Raw genomic sequence first — 20,182 nt, forward strand, 5'->3', positions numbered from 1 at the left:
TGAGAGAGCAGATAAGTGCGTGAACAACTGACACAACTTCGATATAAAAAAGGTTTTCTCAAAGTTTCCGGAATGCCACGTGTGTCCGCTTATATCATTACATTTCTAACACTAATCATTACGAGACTTCTGTTCAATCAAATAAGCCTCACATAGCAAATTAGCAATTACATTTTTATTGGTAGACCAAATTCGACACTCATAAATTCCCATACAAAAACAAAAATCCCCATTTGGTCTGTTTAACACGGTATTGTCGAGCGCACATCTTTTTGGGCTGGAGATGAACATCTTACTTCACCTTTGACTCAAATCAAAGAACAGTGAAGAGAAAATGGCCTATTCATTGTTTGATTTGGGTGTACCGGTGTGTGTTAAAAAGCCAATAGGTGACAGTGAAGCTTTAGTTGTTAGGCAACATGAGAGCAGTGTTTCTTAATCCTGGTCCTCGCGACCCCAAAGGGGGGCATATTTTGCAAAAAAAACTCAAATGTGCACCCTTTTGTGTCCCCAAGACCAGGATCAAGAAACACTGCAGTAGACAGATCAGGGCCACGTTCAAAGGTTCTCTAACGTTGCATATAGAAATGTAGGCTCTATTCATGACATGATTTCTTGTTCCATGTCGGAGAGACATGTTTGTTCTATATAACATGTTTATACCTGAACTGTCCAAACGTGTCCTCCTGAACTCGCCCCAGAGTATGAATGAACATACAGTATCATAATCAAATGTCATTGTGGTGTCAAGGTACTTTCACCGGCAGGTAGCCTAGCGGTTTTGTCCCGAGATGGCATAGCAGTTCAGACGTCTTTTGTCCTCTTCTTGTCGTGTCCTGTGTATATATATATATATATATATTTACAACTTTTTTCACATACATTTTATTTTTATTTTCCATCAACTCATCTTCAAAACACTCTCCTGCAACCCGCCTCACCAATTTATATTTATAAATAAGTATTATTTACCTCAAATCTGCAATCCTCCAAGAAGCTAGCCAGAAGCTAGCCAGGAGCTAGCCAGGAGCTAATCAGAAGCTAGTTCAGAAGCTAGTTAGCTTCTTTACTGGCAAATCGTTAGTATTCAGCTAACCACGGTTTGTGGTCATCAGCTATCCTTTAGCTCGAAAATCTATCGCCAGTTTTGTACGGCGCGGCTCGGAACGGAACATACCGGACCAATTTTTCTCTCCATGTCCTTGGATTTCAACTGCTCTCTGGACATTCATTCCCGGATCTCACAGCTAGCTAGCTGCTATCCGTGTGTCTATCTACTCTTGTCGATTCCGGAGCAAACATCAATTACTCCGGAGCTAGCCAGCTCCGTCAATCACTCCTGAGCTCCGTCAATCACTCCTGGGCTGCAGTCACCTATCCGGACCCGTTTTACTGCCTATGCGGAGCCCCACCGGGCCTTCACAACTGGACTGCCGACGTTATCTACCCGAAGGAGATCCGTCTGGCTCCTCCGTCGCGACGTTACCTGAACGCCCATCTGCGGCCTGCTAACCGTTAGCTGTCTTACCCGCTGCTCTCAGAATAGACAATCGGACAATTTATTTATTATTATTATGTTTCTTCTTGGGCCTCTATAACTATATCAATTGTTTTTATTTTATTTGTTGTTGTGTGATTTGGACTAATCCCCTCTACCACACGGAACCCCACTAATCTACTGACGGAACGCAAGAGGTGGCTAACAACAGACCTCCATCCTATACTAGCTTGCTACCGATGCCCTGGTTAGCTGTCTAAATCGCCGTGACCCCCAAACCAACCTCTCCACTCACTGGCCCCTTTTGATCACTCGACTAAGGATGCCTCTCCTTAATGTCAATATGTCTTGTCCATTGCTGTTCTGGTTAGTGTTTATTGGCTTATTTCACTGTAGAGCCTCTAGTCCTGCTCACTATACCTTATCCAATTTATTAGTTCCACCACCCACACATGCAATGACATCTCCTGGTTTCAATGATGTTTCTAGAGACAATATCTCTTCATCACTCAATACCTAGGTTTACCTCCACTCTATTCACATCCTACCATACCTTTGTCTATACATTATACCTTGATGCTATTTTATCGCCCCCAGAAACCTTCTTTTACTCTCTGTTCCAGACGTTCTAGACGACCAATTCTTATTGCTTTTAGCCGTACCCTTATTCTTCTCCTCCTATGTTCCTCTGGCGATGTAGAGGTGAATCCAGGCCCTGCAGTGCCTAGCTCCACTCCTATTCCCCAGGCGCTCTCTTTTGATGACTTCTGTAACCGTAATAGTCTTGGTTTCATGCATGTTAACATTAGAAGCCTCCTCCCTAAGTTTGTTCTATTCACTGCTTTAGCACACTCTGCCAACCCGGATGTTCTAGCTGTGTCTGAATCCTGGCTTAGGAAGACCACCAAAAATTCAGAAATTTTAATTCCAAACTACAACATTTTCAGACAAGATAGAACTGCCAAAGGGGTCGGTGTTGCAATCTACTGCAAAGATAGCCTGCAGAGTTCTGTCCTACTATCCAGGTCTGTACCCAAACAATTTGAACTTCTACTTTTAAAAATCCACCTCTCTAAAAACAAGTCTCTCACCGTTGCCGCCTGCTATAGACCACCCTCTGCCCCCAGCTGTGCTCTGGACACCATATGTGAACTGATTGCCCCCCATCTATCTTCAGAGCTCGTGCTGCTAGGCGACTTAAACTGGAACATGCTTAACACCCCAGCCATCCTACAATCTAAACTTGATGCCCTCAATCTCACACAAATTATCAATGAACCTACCAGGTACCCCCCCAAAGCCTTAAACATGGGCACCCTCATAGATATCATCCTAACCAACTTCCCCTCTAAATACACATCTGCTGTCTTCAACCAAGATCTCAGCGATCACTGCCTCATTGCCTGCATCCGTAATGGGTCAGCGGTCAAACGACCTCCACTCATCACTGTAAACACTTCAGCGAGCAGGCCTTTCTAATCGACCTGGCCGGGGTATCCTGGAAGGATATTGATCTCATCCCGTCAGTAGAGGATGCCTGGATATTTTTTTTAAATGCCTTCCTAACCATCTTAAATAAACATGCCCCATTCAAGAAATTTAGAACCAGGAACAGATATAGCCCTTGGTTCTCTCCAGACCTGATTGCCCTTAACCAACACAAAAACATCCTATGGCGTTCTGCATTAGCATCGAACAGCCCCCGTGATATGCAGCTGTTCGGGGAAGCTAGAAACCGTTATACACAGGCAGTTAGAAAAGCCAAGGCTAGCTTTTTCAAGCAGAAATTTGCTTCTTGCAACACTAACTCAAAAAAGTTCTGGGACACTGTAAAGTCCATGGAGAATAAGAACACCTCCTCCCAGCTGCCCACTGCACTGAAGATAGGAAACACTGTCACCACTGATAAATCCACCATAATTGAGAATTTCAATAAGCATTTTTCTACGGCTGGCCATGCTTTCCACCTGGCTACTCCTACCCCGGTCAACAGCACTGCACCTCCAACAGCAACTCGCCCAAGCCTTCCCCATTTCTCATTCTCCCAAATCCATTCAGCTGATGTTCTGAAAGAGCTGAAAAATCTGGACCCCTACAAATCAGCCGGGCTAGACAATCTGGATCCTTTCTTTCTAAAATTATCTGCCGAAATTGTTGCCACCCCTATTACTAGCCTGTTCAACCTCTCTTTCGTGTCGTCTGAGATTCCCAAAGATTGGAAAGCAGCTGCGGTCATCCCCCTCTTCAAAGGGGGGGACACTCTTGACCCAAACTGATACAGACCTATATCTATCCTACCATGCCTTTCTAAGGTCTTCGAAAGCCAAGTCAACAAACAGATTACCGACCATTTCGAATCTCACCATACCTTCTCTGCTATGCAATCTGGTTTCAGAGCTGGTCATGGGTGCACCTCAGCCACGCTCAAGGTCCTAAACGATATCTTAACCGCCATCGATAAGAAACATTACTGTGCAGCCGTATTCATTGATCTGGCCAAGGCTTTCGACTCTGTCAACCACCACATCCTCATCGGCAGACTCGACAGCCTTGGTTTCTCAAATGATTGCCTCGCCTGGTTCACCAACTATTTCTCTGATAGAGTTCAGTGTGTCAAATCGGAGGGTCTGCTGTCCGGACCTCTGGCAGTCTCTATGGGGGTGCCACAGGGTTCAATTCTTGGACCGACTCTCTTCTCTGTATACATCAATGAGGTCGCTCTTGCTGCTGGTGAGTCCCTGATCCACCTCTATGCAGACGACACCATTCTGTATACTTCCGGCCCTTCTTTGGACACTGTGTTAACAACCCTCCAGGCAAGCTTCAATGCCATACAACTCTCCTTCCGTGGCCTCCAATTGCTCTTAAATACAAGTAAAACTAAATGCATGCTCTTCAACCGATCGCTACCTGCATCTACCCGCCTGTCCAACATCACTACTCTGGACGGCTCTGACTTAGAATACGTGGACAACTACAAATACTTAGGTGTCTGGTTAGACTGTAAACTCTCCTTCCAGACCCATATCAAACATCTCCAATCCAAAGTTAAATCTAGAATTGGCTTCCTATTTCGCAACAAACCATCCTTCACTCATGCTGCCAAACATACCCTTGTAAAACTGACCATCCTACCAATCCTCGACTTTGGCGATGTCATTTACAAAATAGCCTCCAATACCCTACTCAACAAATTGGATGCAGTCTATCACAGTGCAATCCGTTTTGTCACCAAAGCCCCATATACTACCCACCATTGCGACCTGTACGCTCTCGTTGGCTGGCCCTCGCTTCATACTCGTCGCCAAACCCACTGGCTCCATGTCACCTACAAGACCCTGCTAGGAAAAGTCCCCCCTTATCTCAGCTCGCTGGTCACCGTAGCATCTCCCACCTGTAGCACACGCTCCAGCAGGTATCTCTCTAGTCACCCCCAAAACCAATTCTTTCTTTGGCCGCCTCTCCTTCCAGTTCTCTGCTGCCAATGACTGGAACGAACTACAAAAATCTCTGAAACTGGAAACACTTATCTCCCTCACTAGCTTTAAGCACCAACTGTCAGAGCATCTTACAGATTACTGCACCTGTACATAGCCCACCAATAATTTAGCCCAAACAACTACCTCTTTCCGAACTGTATTTAATTTATTTATTTATTTTGCTCCTTTGCACCCCATTATTTTTATTTCTACTTTGCACATTCTTCCATTGCAAAACTACCATTCCAGTGTTTTACTTGCTATATTGTATTTACTTTGCCACCATGGCCTTTTTTGCCTTTACCTCCCTTCTCACCTAATTTGCTCACATTGTATATAGACTTGTTTATACTGTATTATTGACTGTATGTTTGTTTTACTCCATGTGTAACTCTGTGTTTGTTGTATCTGTCGAACTGCTTTGCTTTATCTTGGCCAGGTCGCAATTGTAAATGAGAACTTGTTCTCAACTTGCCTACCTGGTTAAATAAAGGTGAAATAAAATTAAAATAAAAAAATTAACAGCATTGAGCCAGTAATTGAACGGTTGCTGGTTTGAGTCCCTGAGCCGACTGGGTGAAAAATCTGTCAATGTGCCCTTGAGCAAGGCACTTAACCCTAATTTATCCTGTAAATTACTACAATGTACATTTTAAATTACACTACAGGCCTGAGGCTATTGAAATATACCATTTCTTTATTTACCTTGTTTACACTGTTCTTTTGTCTTCTATGTCTGACACTTGTAGATGTGAATTACAAAAGACACAAGATAATGTGTGAATGTCTGTGTGTGACTGGGATAGGTAACTTCTCTGCAGAAGCTTTGTTTTTTGTGTGTTTTTTCCCTCATTAATTAATTATTAACTACATGAATTACTTAATAAACTAAATGTATTTATTATAAAAATGTCAGTGGCTAGAAATTTCAGTTTTTTTCTTGTTCCTCTTCTTTGGGGTTTTATGACTGTGCATACCAAACCAGAGACGGTTTAGAAACCTTATTCAAATGTACCCTTTTATATTTAAGGTTTTCTTATTTTAATACCGGAAGTGACGTTTTAAAAAAGGAAGACAGAAGGAAACACATCCACGAACAAAGCTCACATTATTTCATTTTGAATCCAAGTATACTGGCACTGAAAGCTCGAAATGCGAAAACACCATATCCTGATTGAAGAAGGTATGGTTGCAGTGGCCTTCTCTTTGGCGTTGTCAACATTTCTCGGCTAGTTAGCTAGTGTATTGAATTAAAAACGTGAGGGACTGTAGCTAGCTAGCTAGGCAAGCTATTAGACAGTTTAGCCACACGTTGTAAAAGATGTGCCACAAACAAAAACGTAGCTTGTTAGCTGAACGAAGTAATTGCATTTTCACATGGACATAGCACTTGATTTTCTGTCATATTGTAGCTCGTTTTCAAGGAATGACATTATATGAAGAAGAAAAACATACTTTGCTAAAACGTTGGAAGCTATAGAATAACAAGGCTACTTGTCAGTGTTATCAAAGAGGACATGGATTTTGTTATCCAAATAACAATGTGTGCCTGTTGTAAAAGTCCCTCTCTGCCCCTATCATATGTTATCAAAATAAGTGAAAGTGTGACTGCTGCTGGTCCCCTTTGTCATCCAACTAACTGAATTTGTGTCTGCTGTAGGTCTCCCTCTCCCCCTATCATCTCTGTTATCCAGCTAACTGAATGTGTCTGCTGTAGGTCCCCCTGTCATCTGTTATCCAACTAACTGAATTTGTGTCTGCTGTAGGTCTCCCTCTCCCCCTATCATCTCTGTTATCCAGCTAACTGAATGTGTCTGCTGTAGGTCCCCCTATCATCTCTGTTATCCAGCTAACTGAATTTGTCTGCTGTAGGTCTCCCTCTCCCCCTATCATCTCTGTTATCCAGCTAACTGAATGTGTCTGCTGTAGGTCCCCCTGTCATCTCTGTTATCCAGCTAACTGAATTTGTCTGCTGTAGGTCTCCCTCTCCCCAACTAACTGAATGTGTGTCTGCTGTAGGTCTCCCCCTATCATCTCTGCGTCTGTTGGTTCCTCCACTGCGGCTGGTGTCTGCAGCTCTATGGCAAGTTGTTGAGCAGAGAGACGTAATGGACTACGGGTTGTTGGAGGAGTTTGTCACCACAGTGTTGGAGATAGTTCCTGATATGATGAGTTACAGGGAGAGAGTCCAACTCATCATGGGGCTGCGAGCACAGGTGAGAGATGGTGCTGATTGGTGGAGACGAGGGAGTGGCCAGAATTCTCATCTCCTGAGGTGTATTCATTAGTGTGTACACCATAGTACCTTACCATATTCTATTGAGGCTTTTTAAATACAAACCCTTACGGACAACAGGTAGCCTGGCGGGTTAGGGGCCTTGGGCCAGTAACCGAATCAGCAAGGCAATTAACCCTAAGGGGGTGTCTCAGTGGGATATGCAAAAAACACATTTCCATTTCACACTTGTACAGGTTACCCTCTTGTACAGTGGAACAGGACTATATACACACACCCTAATAATAATTATTATAATAATCATTGATGTGCTGCTTTTAGTGTGTATTTACTGGTGATGTGTTGGCTTGTGCAATGAAATTTCCCCTCTGTGGGTTAAATAAAGTACCATCTTATTTTGGCAAAATGTTTTTTTTGCAACAAAAACAACTTTCTTATTGGACACATTCTTATGGGTCCCTTCCTGTTTCAGCCCATTTGCTTCCTCGTGAATACACTCCCGATGTCAATATACTGTTTCTATTTTTGTTGGCCCACACACCAGTCCGATTTTAATTGCATTCATAACAAATTGAACTTTTACTTCATCAGCTGGTTCTGGAGTTGTGTCGCTCTGATCACCTAGCCAACCCTGAGACCATCCAGCCACACCTGAACAGGATGAAGAGCTGTATCATCACTCATAGGGGCAAGGAGGTTAGTACTACCCAGTAACAGATCAAGACTTGTAACGCTGCTACTTAGTTGAGTTTATTATGACTGGGCTATCCATACTTCCTGTAGATTTCTGATCCAGAGGTGGAAGCGTCAGAATTAACTTTCCGGAAGCTGATTCAAACTCTGCTGGAAGACCCAATTGAGAAAGAACACTTCTTTCAGGTCAGTGTTGTAAACTTAAAGCAGCTTATAACTAAAGGGCAATTTATTTTATGAGGCAGGTGTAAATAATTCTGTAAATCAGAAAGTACTGAATTTCCTCTACTTGTTTCTTAGAGTGTGTTTTCAGAGGAATTTGGCCCCAAGTATAACTCAGCACTGCAGACTCTGGTGTGGGAGTTCCTCTCCAGGCTGGAGAAGCTGCTTCCAGCACCAACCCTTCAACAGGTACCATGCTAACATCTTATTACCTTCATCGGGGACCATGCTAACATCTTATTACCTTCATCGGGGACCATGCTAACATCTTGTTACCTTCATCGGGGACCATGCTAACATCTTATTACCTTCATCGGGGACCATGCTAACATCTTGTTACCTTCATCGGGGACCATGCTAACATCTTATTACCTTCATCGGGGACCATGCTAACATCTTATTACCTTCATCGGGGACCATGCTAACATCTTATTACCTTCATCGGGGACCATGCTAACATCTTACCTTTCGGGGACCATGCTAACATCTTATTACCTTCATCGGGGACCATGCTAACATCTTGTTACCTTCATCGGGGACCATGCTAACATCTTATTACCTTCATCGGGACCATGCTAACATCTTATTACCTTCATCGGGGACCATGCTAACATCTTGTTACCTTCATCGGGACCATGCTAACATCTTGTTACCTTCATCGGGACCATACTAACATCTTATTACCTTCATCAGCATACTGTCATACATGTTGTTTAACAATTGCATATGTTATAATACAAAATGGATACATTGGTCTTTTTAAAAGCCATTCTCTCTCTTCCCATTAGACGGCATCTTGGTTCCTACCTGACCCCCCTGTCCTGGAGGAGTGTGTGCAGTGTGTATCCCACCCTCAACCTTTGAAGACCCTTCTCCAGCACCACAACAACACATGTGGACATGTAGACACCAATGGTAGGAGAAATAGACTTTGGACAGGAAATAATGTTATCAGAAAGCCTATAACATTTCCATGTTTGGTTTTAATATGGACTTTTCTTCTTCAACTGTCTCTAGCTCTGTCTTCCGGTGACAATCAGATCCTCGCTTCAATGTCTCACTCTTCCTTAGTGATAGATGAAGCCTTCAATGACCAAGCTGACCCAGAGGTCCAATCAGATCCTGAGCATGAATGTATGAGCCCCGTCTCATCTGACAATGAGCCAAAGATGGCCTCTTTGTTGGAACACATGGAGAGTGAACTGTTGCCTGTGAATAAAGAGGTGAAGCCTGCATTTTTGGAGGTAGCATGTAGACTCAAGAAAATAACAGCGAAGAACAACACATCTTTTCACCACCTTCACACTGACAGTGGGCTGAAAATCCAAGGAAAGGCCCACAGCAGCCAAGAAGAAGTGCAGGACATTTCTAGTTTATCTACTTCCTGTCGGCTCCGTCAGCCCAAAGTGCTGCTACACAGATTTAACATTAGTGATCTGCTGTTACCTATGACGGAGGTCTCTTCAACACCGAGGAGAGAGAGGCTTCAGATTGACAAAGTGGGATCCCAAGGACAGAGAAGAGGACCGGTCATATCACAAAAGAGTGAGAGGAATATCAATGAAGAGCCCTCTGATGGTCAACCTCAGTATTCTCTGGCCCCTGACCCATCCCTTACCACAGGGCAGCCTAAAAGAAGCAAGCGTGTCAAAATATGCTCCTTGTGTGGAAAGACTTTCAGCAAAGCAAAGGATTTGACGGCACACATGAGATGTCACAATGAGCAGAGCCCTTCCAAGTGCACCCAGTGTGGACAAGACTTTGAACACCATGAGGACTTACAGAAACATCAGCAGAATGTGTGTGAGGCGGCAGCTCAACCTGAAGAGGACAACATGTCTACGGCATCTTTTAAGGAGGATAACATGTCTATGACATCCGTGGAGGATGATTGGACAGAGATATCCCACCCCCATGACACTTTACTTCAGAACAAAAGAGGTCCCTATGTTCATCACACTCCAAAAGCCTTCCAGCCTTCCAAAGCCAGACAAATATGCCATGTGTGTCACAAGACTCTTTGTAATGTATTTATGCTGAGAAGGCACCTGAAATCCATCCATGGTCTGCTCCCCTACAAGTGCTACAACTGTGAGGCAAGTTTTGGGAATAATCCTAGTTTGAAGAAACACGTAAAAGAGTGCTTGAAGACGAAGAAACGCCACCCTTGCTCTCTGTGCGGTGTAACCTTTGAGCCAAATGAGTGTTCGGAGGGGAACCAACAACAGTTCGTAGAAAATGGTACAGCGATACCCCAGAATGCAACAGCCGTCAGTGCTCTGCCCTTCAGTGCTCTGATGCAGTCCTCCAGTAATTACAGAACATGTCTTCTGTGTAATGAAACTTTCGATACTGCAGCAAACTTGAGAATACACCTAAAATGTCAACATGATGTACATCCTTACCCATGCATCAATTGTGGGGAAAGTTTCCCAAGCATATCGGATCTGCGGATACACAAGTGTTCAGGTCAAAACATTCCAGACTCCAGAAAGTGTCCGGGGTGCAGGAATAGGACATCTCAATCCACACCGCAGCAGTTAAAGACAAGTCAGGGTGTGAACCTTAGACACCAGACAGATCGGCCACTAGTTTCATCAGAAAACGAGATGGCGATCACGCAGTCCTGCAACACAGATGTTGACTACTCAAATGACTTGCAGCAATGCAAGCCAAAGGGGAGTGAGATTAACTTTCAGAGAGGACAGCAAGACTGGAGTGAGGCAGTTGATCCAAACCAGCAACCAGAGGAGGTTGATCCAGCACACAGAAGCAGTTGTATGGTTCCAAGGGAGGATGGGACAGAGATTCTCCACAGCCATCGCACGTCACCCGAGAACCCAACAACTTCCAAAGCTCCTCCCACTGGTGTGATTTTAAATTCTAGAACATGTCTGGTGTGCTATAAGACATTCTTTAACAGAGCAAGCTTGCTTCAACATCGAAGACGTCACTCACAGGGTCAGGGACCCCACACATGCGCCATATGTTCAAGGAGCTTTGGTCGAGCTTTCGATTTGACAAGACATCAGGCCAGGAAGACAGGTTGTGGCTCAATGCACCGTAATCTCGTTGTACATGAGAATGCTCCTACCGAAGTTAAATCGGTCTTCTCTTGCCCCCATTGTCAGGAATGGTTCACAAGTGAAAATAAACTGGAGACACACATGCTATGTCACACAGGGGAAGGGTTCACATGTAGGTTTTGCGGCAAGATGTTTGCTAAACAATATAAATTATACATTCATGTTCGTTCGCATATTGACAGACCTCATCTATGTGATGCATGTGGTAAGGATTTCAGAACTAAGTATGCATTGAAAGTACACACACGTGTACACACGGGAGAACGACCGTTCTCTTGCCCAGATTGTGGCAAAAGATGTTCTTCGAAGGGTAATCTAAAGGCCCATCAACAGAGTCATACAGGAGAACGTCCATTTGCGTGCCCTCTCTGTAAAGTACGCTGTCGCATTAAGTCGCAACTAAAAGTACACATTTTAACTCACACAGGGGAGAGGCCTCATAAGTGTTTGGCTTGTGGGAAGACTTTTCAACTGAAACTTTTGTTGAGAAAACATCAGTTAGCTTCATGTTCTTAGTTGTCTTTGACTCCCTTTTTTTTTTCCAGGATGTACACGTTTTTAGGTGTAGGTTCTAATCCAGACTGTAGCCTTCACCTTTTGAACGAACATGGTTAAAGTGAAATATGCAGGATTTATTTTTCACTAAGAATTGATTAGCACAGCAGCCCATTTGTGAAAATCCTTTTATTACATTTACATTTAAGTCATTTAGCAGACGCTCTTATCCAAGTGGCAAATATATGTTGAAAATAAACGGTGCAATTATTACAGGTGGCGGTTGTTTACCCCCCTTTTTTTTCTAAGTGTTTCAGCTGATCTTATTCAAAGAGCACCATGGTATACCCAGCTATGTTTAGCTATAAAATATTTACCCCATACGAGCATCCAATATATAGTTTTCTTTAAGTTCAGGATGTTTTTGTTCACTTACACCCCAAGAAACATAATCAATGCCGTGTTTATGATTTTATAATGCCCTTCTGGTTCAAATTCTGAATGTTTCTCAAGAGTATAGATTAAAATAAAAATGTAATCATTGCGGAACATATTATGATACCTTGAGAATAAAATTATAAAAGCAAACTGAAATTGAGATGAATAAAACCGCATTTGAGCAGAACTCAGTGTTCCTGTCTTTTTTAAATGTATTTAACCAACGACATGATCTGTTAATTACAATTAATATCCTGGAGGAAGGATCCTTTTTTTACAATTAAAAAATCTTAACCTCGTTATTCCCAGAAAGAAGTCTGTTCCAGACTATTTAGTTTACTTTGCTCCAGTTTAGCATTAGCAATAGTTGAGTACAAAAATAGCATTGATCTAAGCAGCATAGCCTCCCTAAAATGCTTTTAAGGACCAGTGGATTAAGGCAATGTTGTGTCTAGGCATACAGTAATGGCTGATTTTATATAAATCAATGATGTTAACAAGTATCCTACCAGTCACATCAACTAGGAGGATAGGCACTAATGTCTCAAAGTAAGGCAGTTGGGTGAGGCTAGCAGCAACTATGGTTTCACAATTCTGGTTGAAGCACTGGAGTCATCCACCATTCCTATTCACAGCCATAAACACACACAGATCTCATCTCTAAAAGTTTTGTATTTTATTTAAGATGATAATCCTTTCCAGAGTGGCCAGCTGAGATGAATGAGCTTCATGTCACTGTGGAGTCTCCTGACGCGATCCACGTCCTCAACTGAGAGGGAGAACCCAAAGACCTGAGGAGACACTTGTGAGTGACATCACTCTCAGAGAAAACAGTCCTCCCCAGATCTCAATGGTATTTTAAATTGAGGCACGGCCATTCATTTTCTGCTTAGTTACCTCTTAACTAAGCAGCCATTCACGTCCATACACACCAACTAAAAGCAAGCCAAGATATAGGGGCAGCCAAATATACACACGAAATCAGATGATAGGGTTTGTGAAACAAAAGGAGAAAAGCGAATACGTTGTATGCAAATATGATTCATGATAATCAAAGATCGGGATGAATTTTGTTGGGTGGAAGACTGCAAGCCAGGGAAAAAGACCAGAAAGGGAGAGGGGGGGGGGGGGGGGTGAAGGAGTGGCTGAGAATGATTTAGTTACTAAATAAAGTTAGAATAGTAAAGAGCTGAAGCTCTGCATCCATAGAGGCAAGGCATGCTTGTGAGAAGCAGTGATGGTGAACACATGCTGCACCTGTCACTCCACACATGTGGGATCCCAGCTCACGTGTCTCCCATCATGCAACTTGCCCAATGCCTCCATGTCTTTCCCCTCCAGTTGCAACCCAAAGACCTAGGAGTGGGAGGAGCCAGGACCAGCAGGGGGGGGAAAGGTGGAGGGGTGGAAGTTGAGAGGGCAAACATGGGTTTGATAGAGATGATACGTCCTTTTAGCTGGGGGCAGGACTCTAGACAGGATCCATTCTTGAGCTTGTGATGATCATTTGACATTTATTGAGTCTTAAAGTAACAGTACACCCAAATGTCCCTTTTCAGCTTTCACAGACTCAAGTTGGCATTGATTAACCCCAAAACAATGGCGTTCTCTTAGAGCCTATTTCAACTAAAAGTTGGTCGATTTGGGTGAACTGTCTTTTTAATATTAGATTGAGCTAGATCTACTTCAACACATGCTCAAACAGAACTCCACTAAAACATGCACACAATTCCCTTCTTCTGTCTTGTAAAAAAAATCCAACTCACTTGACAGTTTTCCAGGATCCTCTCGTTTTTGGTGGACTTGGGAATGGTGACAACTCCATTCTGAGAGGGAAGGGGGACAAAACACACCGTTAAATAAAGATTTGCATATTCAGTGTCTTAATGTAAGTGTATAACTATGACAGTGTAATAAGGAATATCTTTTTCATAAGAATGAGTAACTGTATGGAACTTTGAAAAGTAATCAACACTCTCAAACATCCCCTTTTACCAATCATATCCAGTCTGAGCAATGAAGCAAACAGAGCAGCTGCATCTGCAAACATATGTTTTTGCAACCCCACTTTTTTACTAGAAAAGTATCATGATCCATTGGGTAATTTGTCATTTTCAGTGATTATAAATATTTTTGAGCTCATTTTTATTTAAAAAAATATATGTCCACGGACGACACTGCACACTGCCCTCGCCCACCTGTAGAAGAGGAATGCATATGTGAGAATGCTGTTCATCGACTACAGCTCTGCTTTCAATACCATAGTTCCCTCTAAACTCACGGCCCTGGGACTGAACTCCTCCCTATGCAACTGGGGTCCTGGACTTCGATTGGCCACCCAGGTGGTGAAGGTAGGCAACCATGGGGCACTCTGTTCAAAACATTGACATCAGCAAACCGCTCGCCCACACAACGCTATAAAAGGGGTCTGCGGTTGTGAGGCCGGTTGGATGTACTACTAAATTCTCAACAAAAAAAAACATTGGAGGCAGCTTGTGGTAAATAAATGAACACTCAATTCTCTGGACACAGCTCAATCAATCAAATGTCTTTATAAAGCCCTTCTTATATCAGCTGATGTCACAGAGTGCTGTACAGAAACCCAGCCTAAAACCCCAAACAGCAAGCAATGCAGGTGTAGAAGCACGGTGGCTCGGAAAAACTCCCTAGAAAGGCCAGAACCTAGGAAGAAACCAGGCTATGAGGGGTGACCAGTCCACTTCTGGCTGTGCCGGGTGGACATTCCTGCAGATTGCACGCTCCCTCTAAAACTTGAGACATCTGTGGCATTGTGTTGTATGACAACTTCACATTTTAGAGTGGCCTTATTGTCCCCAGTACAAGGTGTACCTGTGTAATGATCATAATAATAATAATATATGCCATTTAGCAGACGCTTTTATCCAAAGCGACTTACAGTCATGTGTGCATACATTCTACGTATGGGTGGTCCCGGGAATCGAACCCACTACCCTGGCGTTACAAGCGCCATGCTCTACCAACTGAGCTACAGAAGGACATATTGATATGCCCACACCTGTCAGGTAAATGGGTTATCTTGGCAAAGAGAAATAAGCTTTTTCTGCATATGGAACATTTCTGGGATCTTTTATTTCAGCTCATGGAACATGGGACCAACACTTTATATGTTGAGTTTATGTTTTTGTTCAGTGTAACTGATGGGATACACAAGCTACATTCCTTGCCGAATGAGGACTCCAAATGGACTGGTTCATTGAAAATAGAGAGGTTCCAAACTGAAAATATGCTAAAACAGTTTGCTAAAGACATACATATTTTCATCAGAATCATTAAGCCTGGGCCTACTCACCAAGCAGATGTTGTGGACGTAATTCATCACATTCAAATGTGGAATTGTCCATTTAGAAAGAACAGACAGGAAACTAAATCAAACATCTGTATACCGAAAAGAAGACTGTGGTTTATAACCAAAATCATTTTTGTTTTATTTCAACTCGCCAAATTGAGCCCCCCTGTATTCTCTTCAAGAATAACTGTTTTAGACTTGAGATGCTACTTCACACTGGCAACTTTTTATATGTTGGGAAAATATTCTGTTCCATTTTGTTATATTACATCATGATTTTTTAAACTATAAAATAGGTATGTCTTGACTGTGATAAGGGATAAGAGCGTCTTGTCTGTTAAATAAACAAAACTGTGCCATTAAACAGCCATAGGGTTCTACAAGGGCCACCGCTGAGGATACTGCCTTTATTGAGATTCTGTTCCACCATATAATGTAACCAGTTGATATTACGCTTGAATAAATCAATATTAAATTACTATTTTTATTTTATTGGCAATATTTATGGACAATTTAGCAATTAGGATTTGTTATATATCGTTGTCCCCCGGTGTCTACTAGCTAAAATGGGCCCTTTCCTAAATGATCCATTGATGGAGATCGGAATTTGGCCTTGTGGTTTTAATTAATTCTCAGTGTTGGCCAGAGACAGGCACACTTGATTCACCTTGTCAACTAATCATCAAGCCCTCAATGAGTTGAATGAGGTATGTTTGTCAAGGGCTATAACACAACTGTGTACTGTTAGGGGGTACTGGAGGACCAGGGTTGGGCTGTTATGGCTACTGGAGGACCAGGGTTGGGCTGTTATGGCTACTGGAGGACCAGGGATGGGCTGTTATGGCTACTGGAAGCCCAGGGATGGGCTGTTATGGCTACTGGAGGACCAGGGATGGGCTGTTATGGCTACTGGAGGACCAGGGATGGGCTGTTGGGGCTACTGGAGGACCAGGGTTGGGCTGTTGGGGCTACTGGAGGACCAGGGTTGGGCTGTTGGGGCTACTGGAGGACCAGGGTTGGGCTGTTGGGGCTACTGGAGGACCAGGGATGGGCTGTTATGGCTACTGGAGGACCAGGGTTGGGCTGTTGGGGCTACTGGAGGACCAGGGTTGGGCTGTTGGGGCTACTGGAGGACCAGGGTTGGGCTGTTGGGGCTACTGGAGGACCAGGGTTGGGCTGTTGGGGCTACTGGAGGACCAGGGTTGGGCTGTTGGGGCTACTGGAGGACCAGGGTTGGGCTGTTGGGGCTACTGGAGGACCAGGGTTGGACTGTTGGGGCTACTGGAGGACCAGGGTTGGGCTGTTGGGGCTACTGGAGGACCAGGGTTGGGCTGTTGGGGCTACTGGAGGACCAGGGTTGGGCTGTTGGGGCTACTGGAGGACCAGGGATGGGCTGTTGGGGCTACTGGAGGACCAGGGATGGGCTGTTGGGGCTACTGGAGGACCAGGGTTGGGCTGTTGGGGCTACTGGAGGACCAGGGTTGGGCTGTTGGGCTACTGGAGGACCAGGGTTGGGCTGTTGGGCTACTGGAGGACCAGGGTTGGGCTGTTGGGGCTACTGGAGGACCAGGGTTGGGCTGTTGGGGCTACTGGAGGACCAGGGTTGGGCTGTTGGGGCTACTGGAGGACCAGGGTTGGGCTGTTGGGGCTACTGGAGGACCAGGGTTGGGCTGTTGGGGCTACTGGAGGACCAGGGATGGGCTGTTGGGGCTACTGGAGGACCAGGGATGGGCTGTTGGGGCTACTGGAGGACCAGGGTTTGTGAAACACTGCGTCTAGATCATGTAACTGTCTGTTACATGCAATGCGTGTCGTGAACTTCACTAGACAGAGGTTGCTATCAGGTTTTGGGATAAAACAAAAGGTGTGGTTGAATTTATTCTGCCACTGTCTTATTGTCTCGGCCTTGAGGCCTATATATCACGGTCGCAAGGCATACGAACGAACAGGTAATAGAGCAAATGATGCAATTATCAAAGCAAACAGGTTGTAATATGGCTTTTTTTATGGCTTGGCTTCCCCAGTGATTTTACTCACGCACTGACACTGAATTCCCCTGATATCATATTGGTATTGTGTGTAGATCAGTGACACCAAATCTTAATGTAATAAATGTTGAATTCAGGCTGTAACCCACTGTAGGTAGGCACCAGGAGAGATGGGGGTACCTGTACGCTCCACCGGATGCAGATCTGAGAGGGCGTGCAGGTGTACTTGTGTGCCAGCTGGAGGATGGTGGGGTGGCTGAGAGCTTGACCCTTGGCCAGGGGGCAATAGCCCTCGAACACGATGCCCTCCTGGCGACAGTACTCCATCAACTCCTCTGGCTGCTGGAACGGGTGGTACTCCACCTGAGAGGTGGGAAAGGGACATCACTCTGTCTGTCCTTTCCTGTCGCTTATAACTGGAGAGCCAATGTAGGTAATAGGTCATGTCCCACAGACACACTGGCCGCATTTCCATTCCAAATACCTACCCTCTGCCCTCATTCAGTCCCCATCACGGATCTAAGATGACTAGGTGGTCACTGGACAGGAAGCTACAACTCGTTTTATCCATGATGCAATCACCCATCCAGTCCCTTCAGATCCTTCAGGGACTGAACTAGGCCAGGAAAGACTGGAATGAAACGCAGCCCAATGCATCACTCACCTGGTTGACGTGAGGCACCACACTACAGTCCTCCTTCAGCTCCTTCAGGTGGGAGACGAGGAAGTTACTCACGCCGATGGCACGACACACGCCTGCCCCGCGTTCACCGAGACAGAAACAGAGGGCTCTAGATAAGAGACCTATGCAGAATCCTATAGGCTTATAGGACGGTGTGTGACTATAAGAAATACTTTTCTGTGTCACCTTCATTATACAGCTCCTCCAAGGCCCTCCAGGTCTCCACCCTGACCTCCCTATTGGACCTTCCTGGGACCATGGCATCTGGCCAGTGCATCAGGTACAAATCTGAGAGAGGATGGGGGTGAGAAAGGTTGTGAGAGGGGGGAGTGGGAAAGGGAGAGAGACAGAGGAGCAGGGAGGGAAAGGGAAAAAAGAGGATTGATACAATTAGAGGGAGAGCAAGGAGTCAGTAACATTCCACCACACCAAGGAGACGGTAGACATTCCACCACACCAAGGAGACGGTAGACATTCCACCACACCAAGGAGACGGTAGACATTCCACCACACCAAGGAGACGGTAGACATTCCACCACACCAAGGAGACTGTAGACATTCCACCACACCAAGGAGTCGGTAGACATTCCACCACACCAAGGAGACGGTAGACATTCCACCAAGGTGGGTGAGAGTAAAAATAGAGGAAAGCATTTGTTTTTTTATTACCTATAGTGGAAGAGCTTTGGTATGAGTAGGGGGAGATCATCTTGTTGTGGATGTTGTCTCTTGCAAATGAGAACCGGTTTTCAATTGACCAGGTTCAATAAAGTCTGAATAGGTTTCCCTTATCTATTATTTCAAAAAGGACTGAATACTTTTTATCTATCAGATAAGTAAAAAGTACTCAGACCATATTGTCTTGAGCCTTACCAAGGTATTCCACCCCTAGGCGGGAACACGAATCGTGGCAGGCCTTTTTGGCAGCGGTATAGCCGTATTCTCCGGGCCACAGTTTGGTTGTAAGCCATAGGTCTTGCCGCGGTACTCCGCTCTCTTGCACGGCTATACTCAGCTGCTCCTCACAGCCGTAACGCTTCGCTGTGTCGATGTGCCGCACGCCACACTCGCGGAGTGCATACAACACGGCGTCATGTGAATAACCGCCGTCATGCGATGTTCCTTGGGAAGAAAATAAAGATTCATCACTTTCCCTGATTTAGAATTTCTGGTATGAATTTCAAACTTCTTCCTTTCAATGGGGCCATCTCAATAGTCTGAGGTGTTTCACTCTCCTTAGAATCTTCTCCTTCATCTGCACTCCTATAACAACATAAAATGAAAGCAATTTGGAGGATTGGCCTACCAATCCACAGAGCAGAAAAATTACAGGGGAATCAGAGAGGATGCCTCTGTGGACTACTGATACTGTGTCTCTTCATTCACACTGATGAATGGTCTACAAAACCTTTTGGTTAGCCACTATTGAGAAGCCCACTACTTTCACACTGGTCTGTGGTGTTGTTATGTTCAGTTCAAAAGTTCGAGGTTGTGTTCTTGATGGAATTCATGCTAGAACAGTCAGTCCTCTATGTAGGCTAGTTTGACACAATGTGGCGATGTTTCAGCAGAAATTCATCCGAGTAATTCCATACGGTGTGTGTATATATATATATAAAGAGAAATGTAAAGGTATTTGCATAAGGTGACGATTTTGCAACAATGTTTACTACTGTGCTCAGGATGAGTCAAACATTGTTGCAAAATCGTCACCTTATGCAAATACCTTTACATTTCTCGTTAAAAGGTGGCACGTTATGTAAAATAAAGGACGCTTTGAACATTATCATCGATTTGTTTGTTTTTTATCTTACCCAGTCCAAGAATTGGAATTTGCAGGCCATTGGAAAGAGAAACTTTGGGACATTTCGTTACAATAGAATTCATGTTTGTTCAACTGTGACTTGTAAAACCAACTAATGAGTTTTATTATATTCAATAGGACGGTGCCGCTAGTATCCAATTTTCCAAATACGTCGTAAAACTAAATCGTAAAACTAAAAGACTTGCGGCGAAAACCCTCGCCATAAAGCAGTA

The 20,182-nt window shown here is 44.2% G+C and overlaps 2 protein-coding genes across 5 annotated transcripts; one reads left to right on the top strand and one right to left on the bottom strand.

Annotated features, from left to right (window-relative positions):
- Positions 1-6,040: 6,040 nt before the first annotated feature.
- LOC124042120 (gastrula zinc finger protein xFG20-1-like) lies at positions 6,041-12,445 on the top strand. 3 transcript variants are annotated; one of them, XM_046360470.1, is made up of 7 exons: positions 6,041-6,160; positions 6,997-7,193; positions 7,805-7,909; positions 7,997-8,092; positions 8,207-8,317; positions 8,917-9,043; positions 9,146-12,445. In XM_046360470.1, the coding sequence occupies exons 1-7, from the start codon at positions 6,130-6,132 to the stop codon at positions 11,728-11,730; spliced, it is 3,252 nt and encodes a 1,083-aa protein (XP_046216426.1). In that variant the 5' UTR covers positions 6,041-6,129; the 3' UTR covers positions 11,731-12,445. The 3 variants fall into 3 exon arrangements, with proteins under 3 accessions (XP_046216426.1, XP_046216427.1, XP_046216429.1); XM_046360471.1 differs by lacking the exon at positions 8,207-8,317; XM_046360473.1 differs by having other exon boundaries at positions 8,207-9,043; positions 9,146-9,168.
- A 361-nt stretch (positions 12,446-12,806) lies between these two features.
- On the bottom strand, positions 12,807-20,149 carry zgc:110366 (uncharacterized protein LOC550476 homolog). Of its 2 annotated transcripts, XM_046360477.1 has the most exons (8): positions 19,960-20,148; positions 19,019-19,267; positions 18,332-18,433; positions 18,128-18,219; positions 17,644-17,826; positions 13,914-13,973; positions 13,405-13,503; positions 12,807-12,938 (listed from the first exon to the last, which is right to left on the bottom strand). In XM_046360477.1, the coding sequence occupies exons 1-7, from the start codon at positions 20,030-20,032 to the stop codon at positions 13,408-13,410; spliced, it is 855 nt and encodes a 284-aa protein (XP_046216433.1). In that variant the 5' UTR covers positions 20,033-20,148; the 3' UTR covers positions 12,807-12,938; positions 13,405-13,407. The 2 variants fall into 2 exon arrangements, with proteins under 2 accessions (XP_046216433.1, XP_046216432.1); XM_046360476.1 differs by lacking the exon at positions 13,405-13,503 and having other exon boundaries at positions 19,960-20,149.
- Positions 20,150-20,182: the final 33 nt, after the last annotated feature.

The sequence above is a fragment of the Oncorhynchus gorbuscha genome, linkage group LG08 (assembly GCF_021184085.1).
Source record: "Oncorhynchus gorbuscha isolate QuinsamMale2020 ecotype Even-year linkage group LG08, OgorEven_v1.0, whole genome shotgun sequence".
Taxonomy (NCBI): domain Eukaryota; kingdom Metazoa; phylum Chordata; class Actinopteri; order Salmoniformes; family Salmonidae; genus Oncorhynchus; species Oncorhynchus gorbuscha.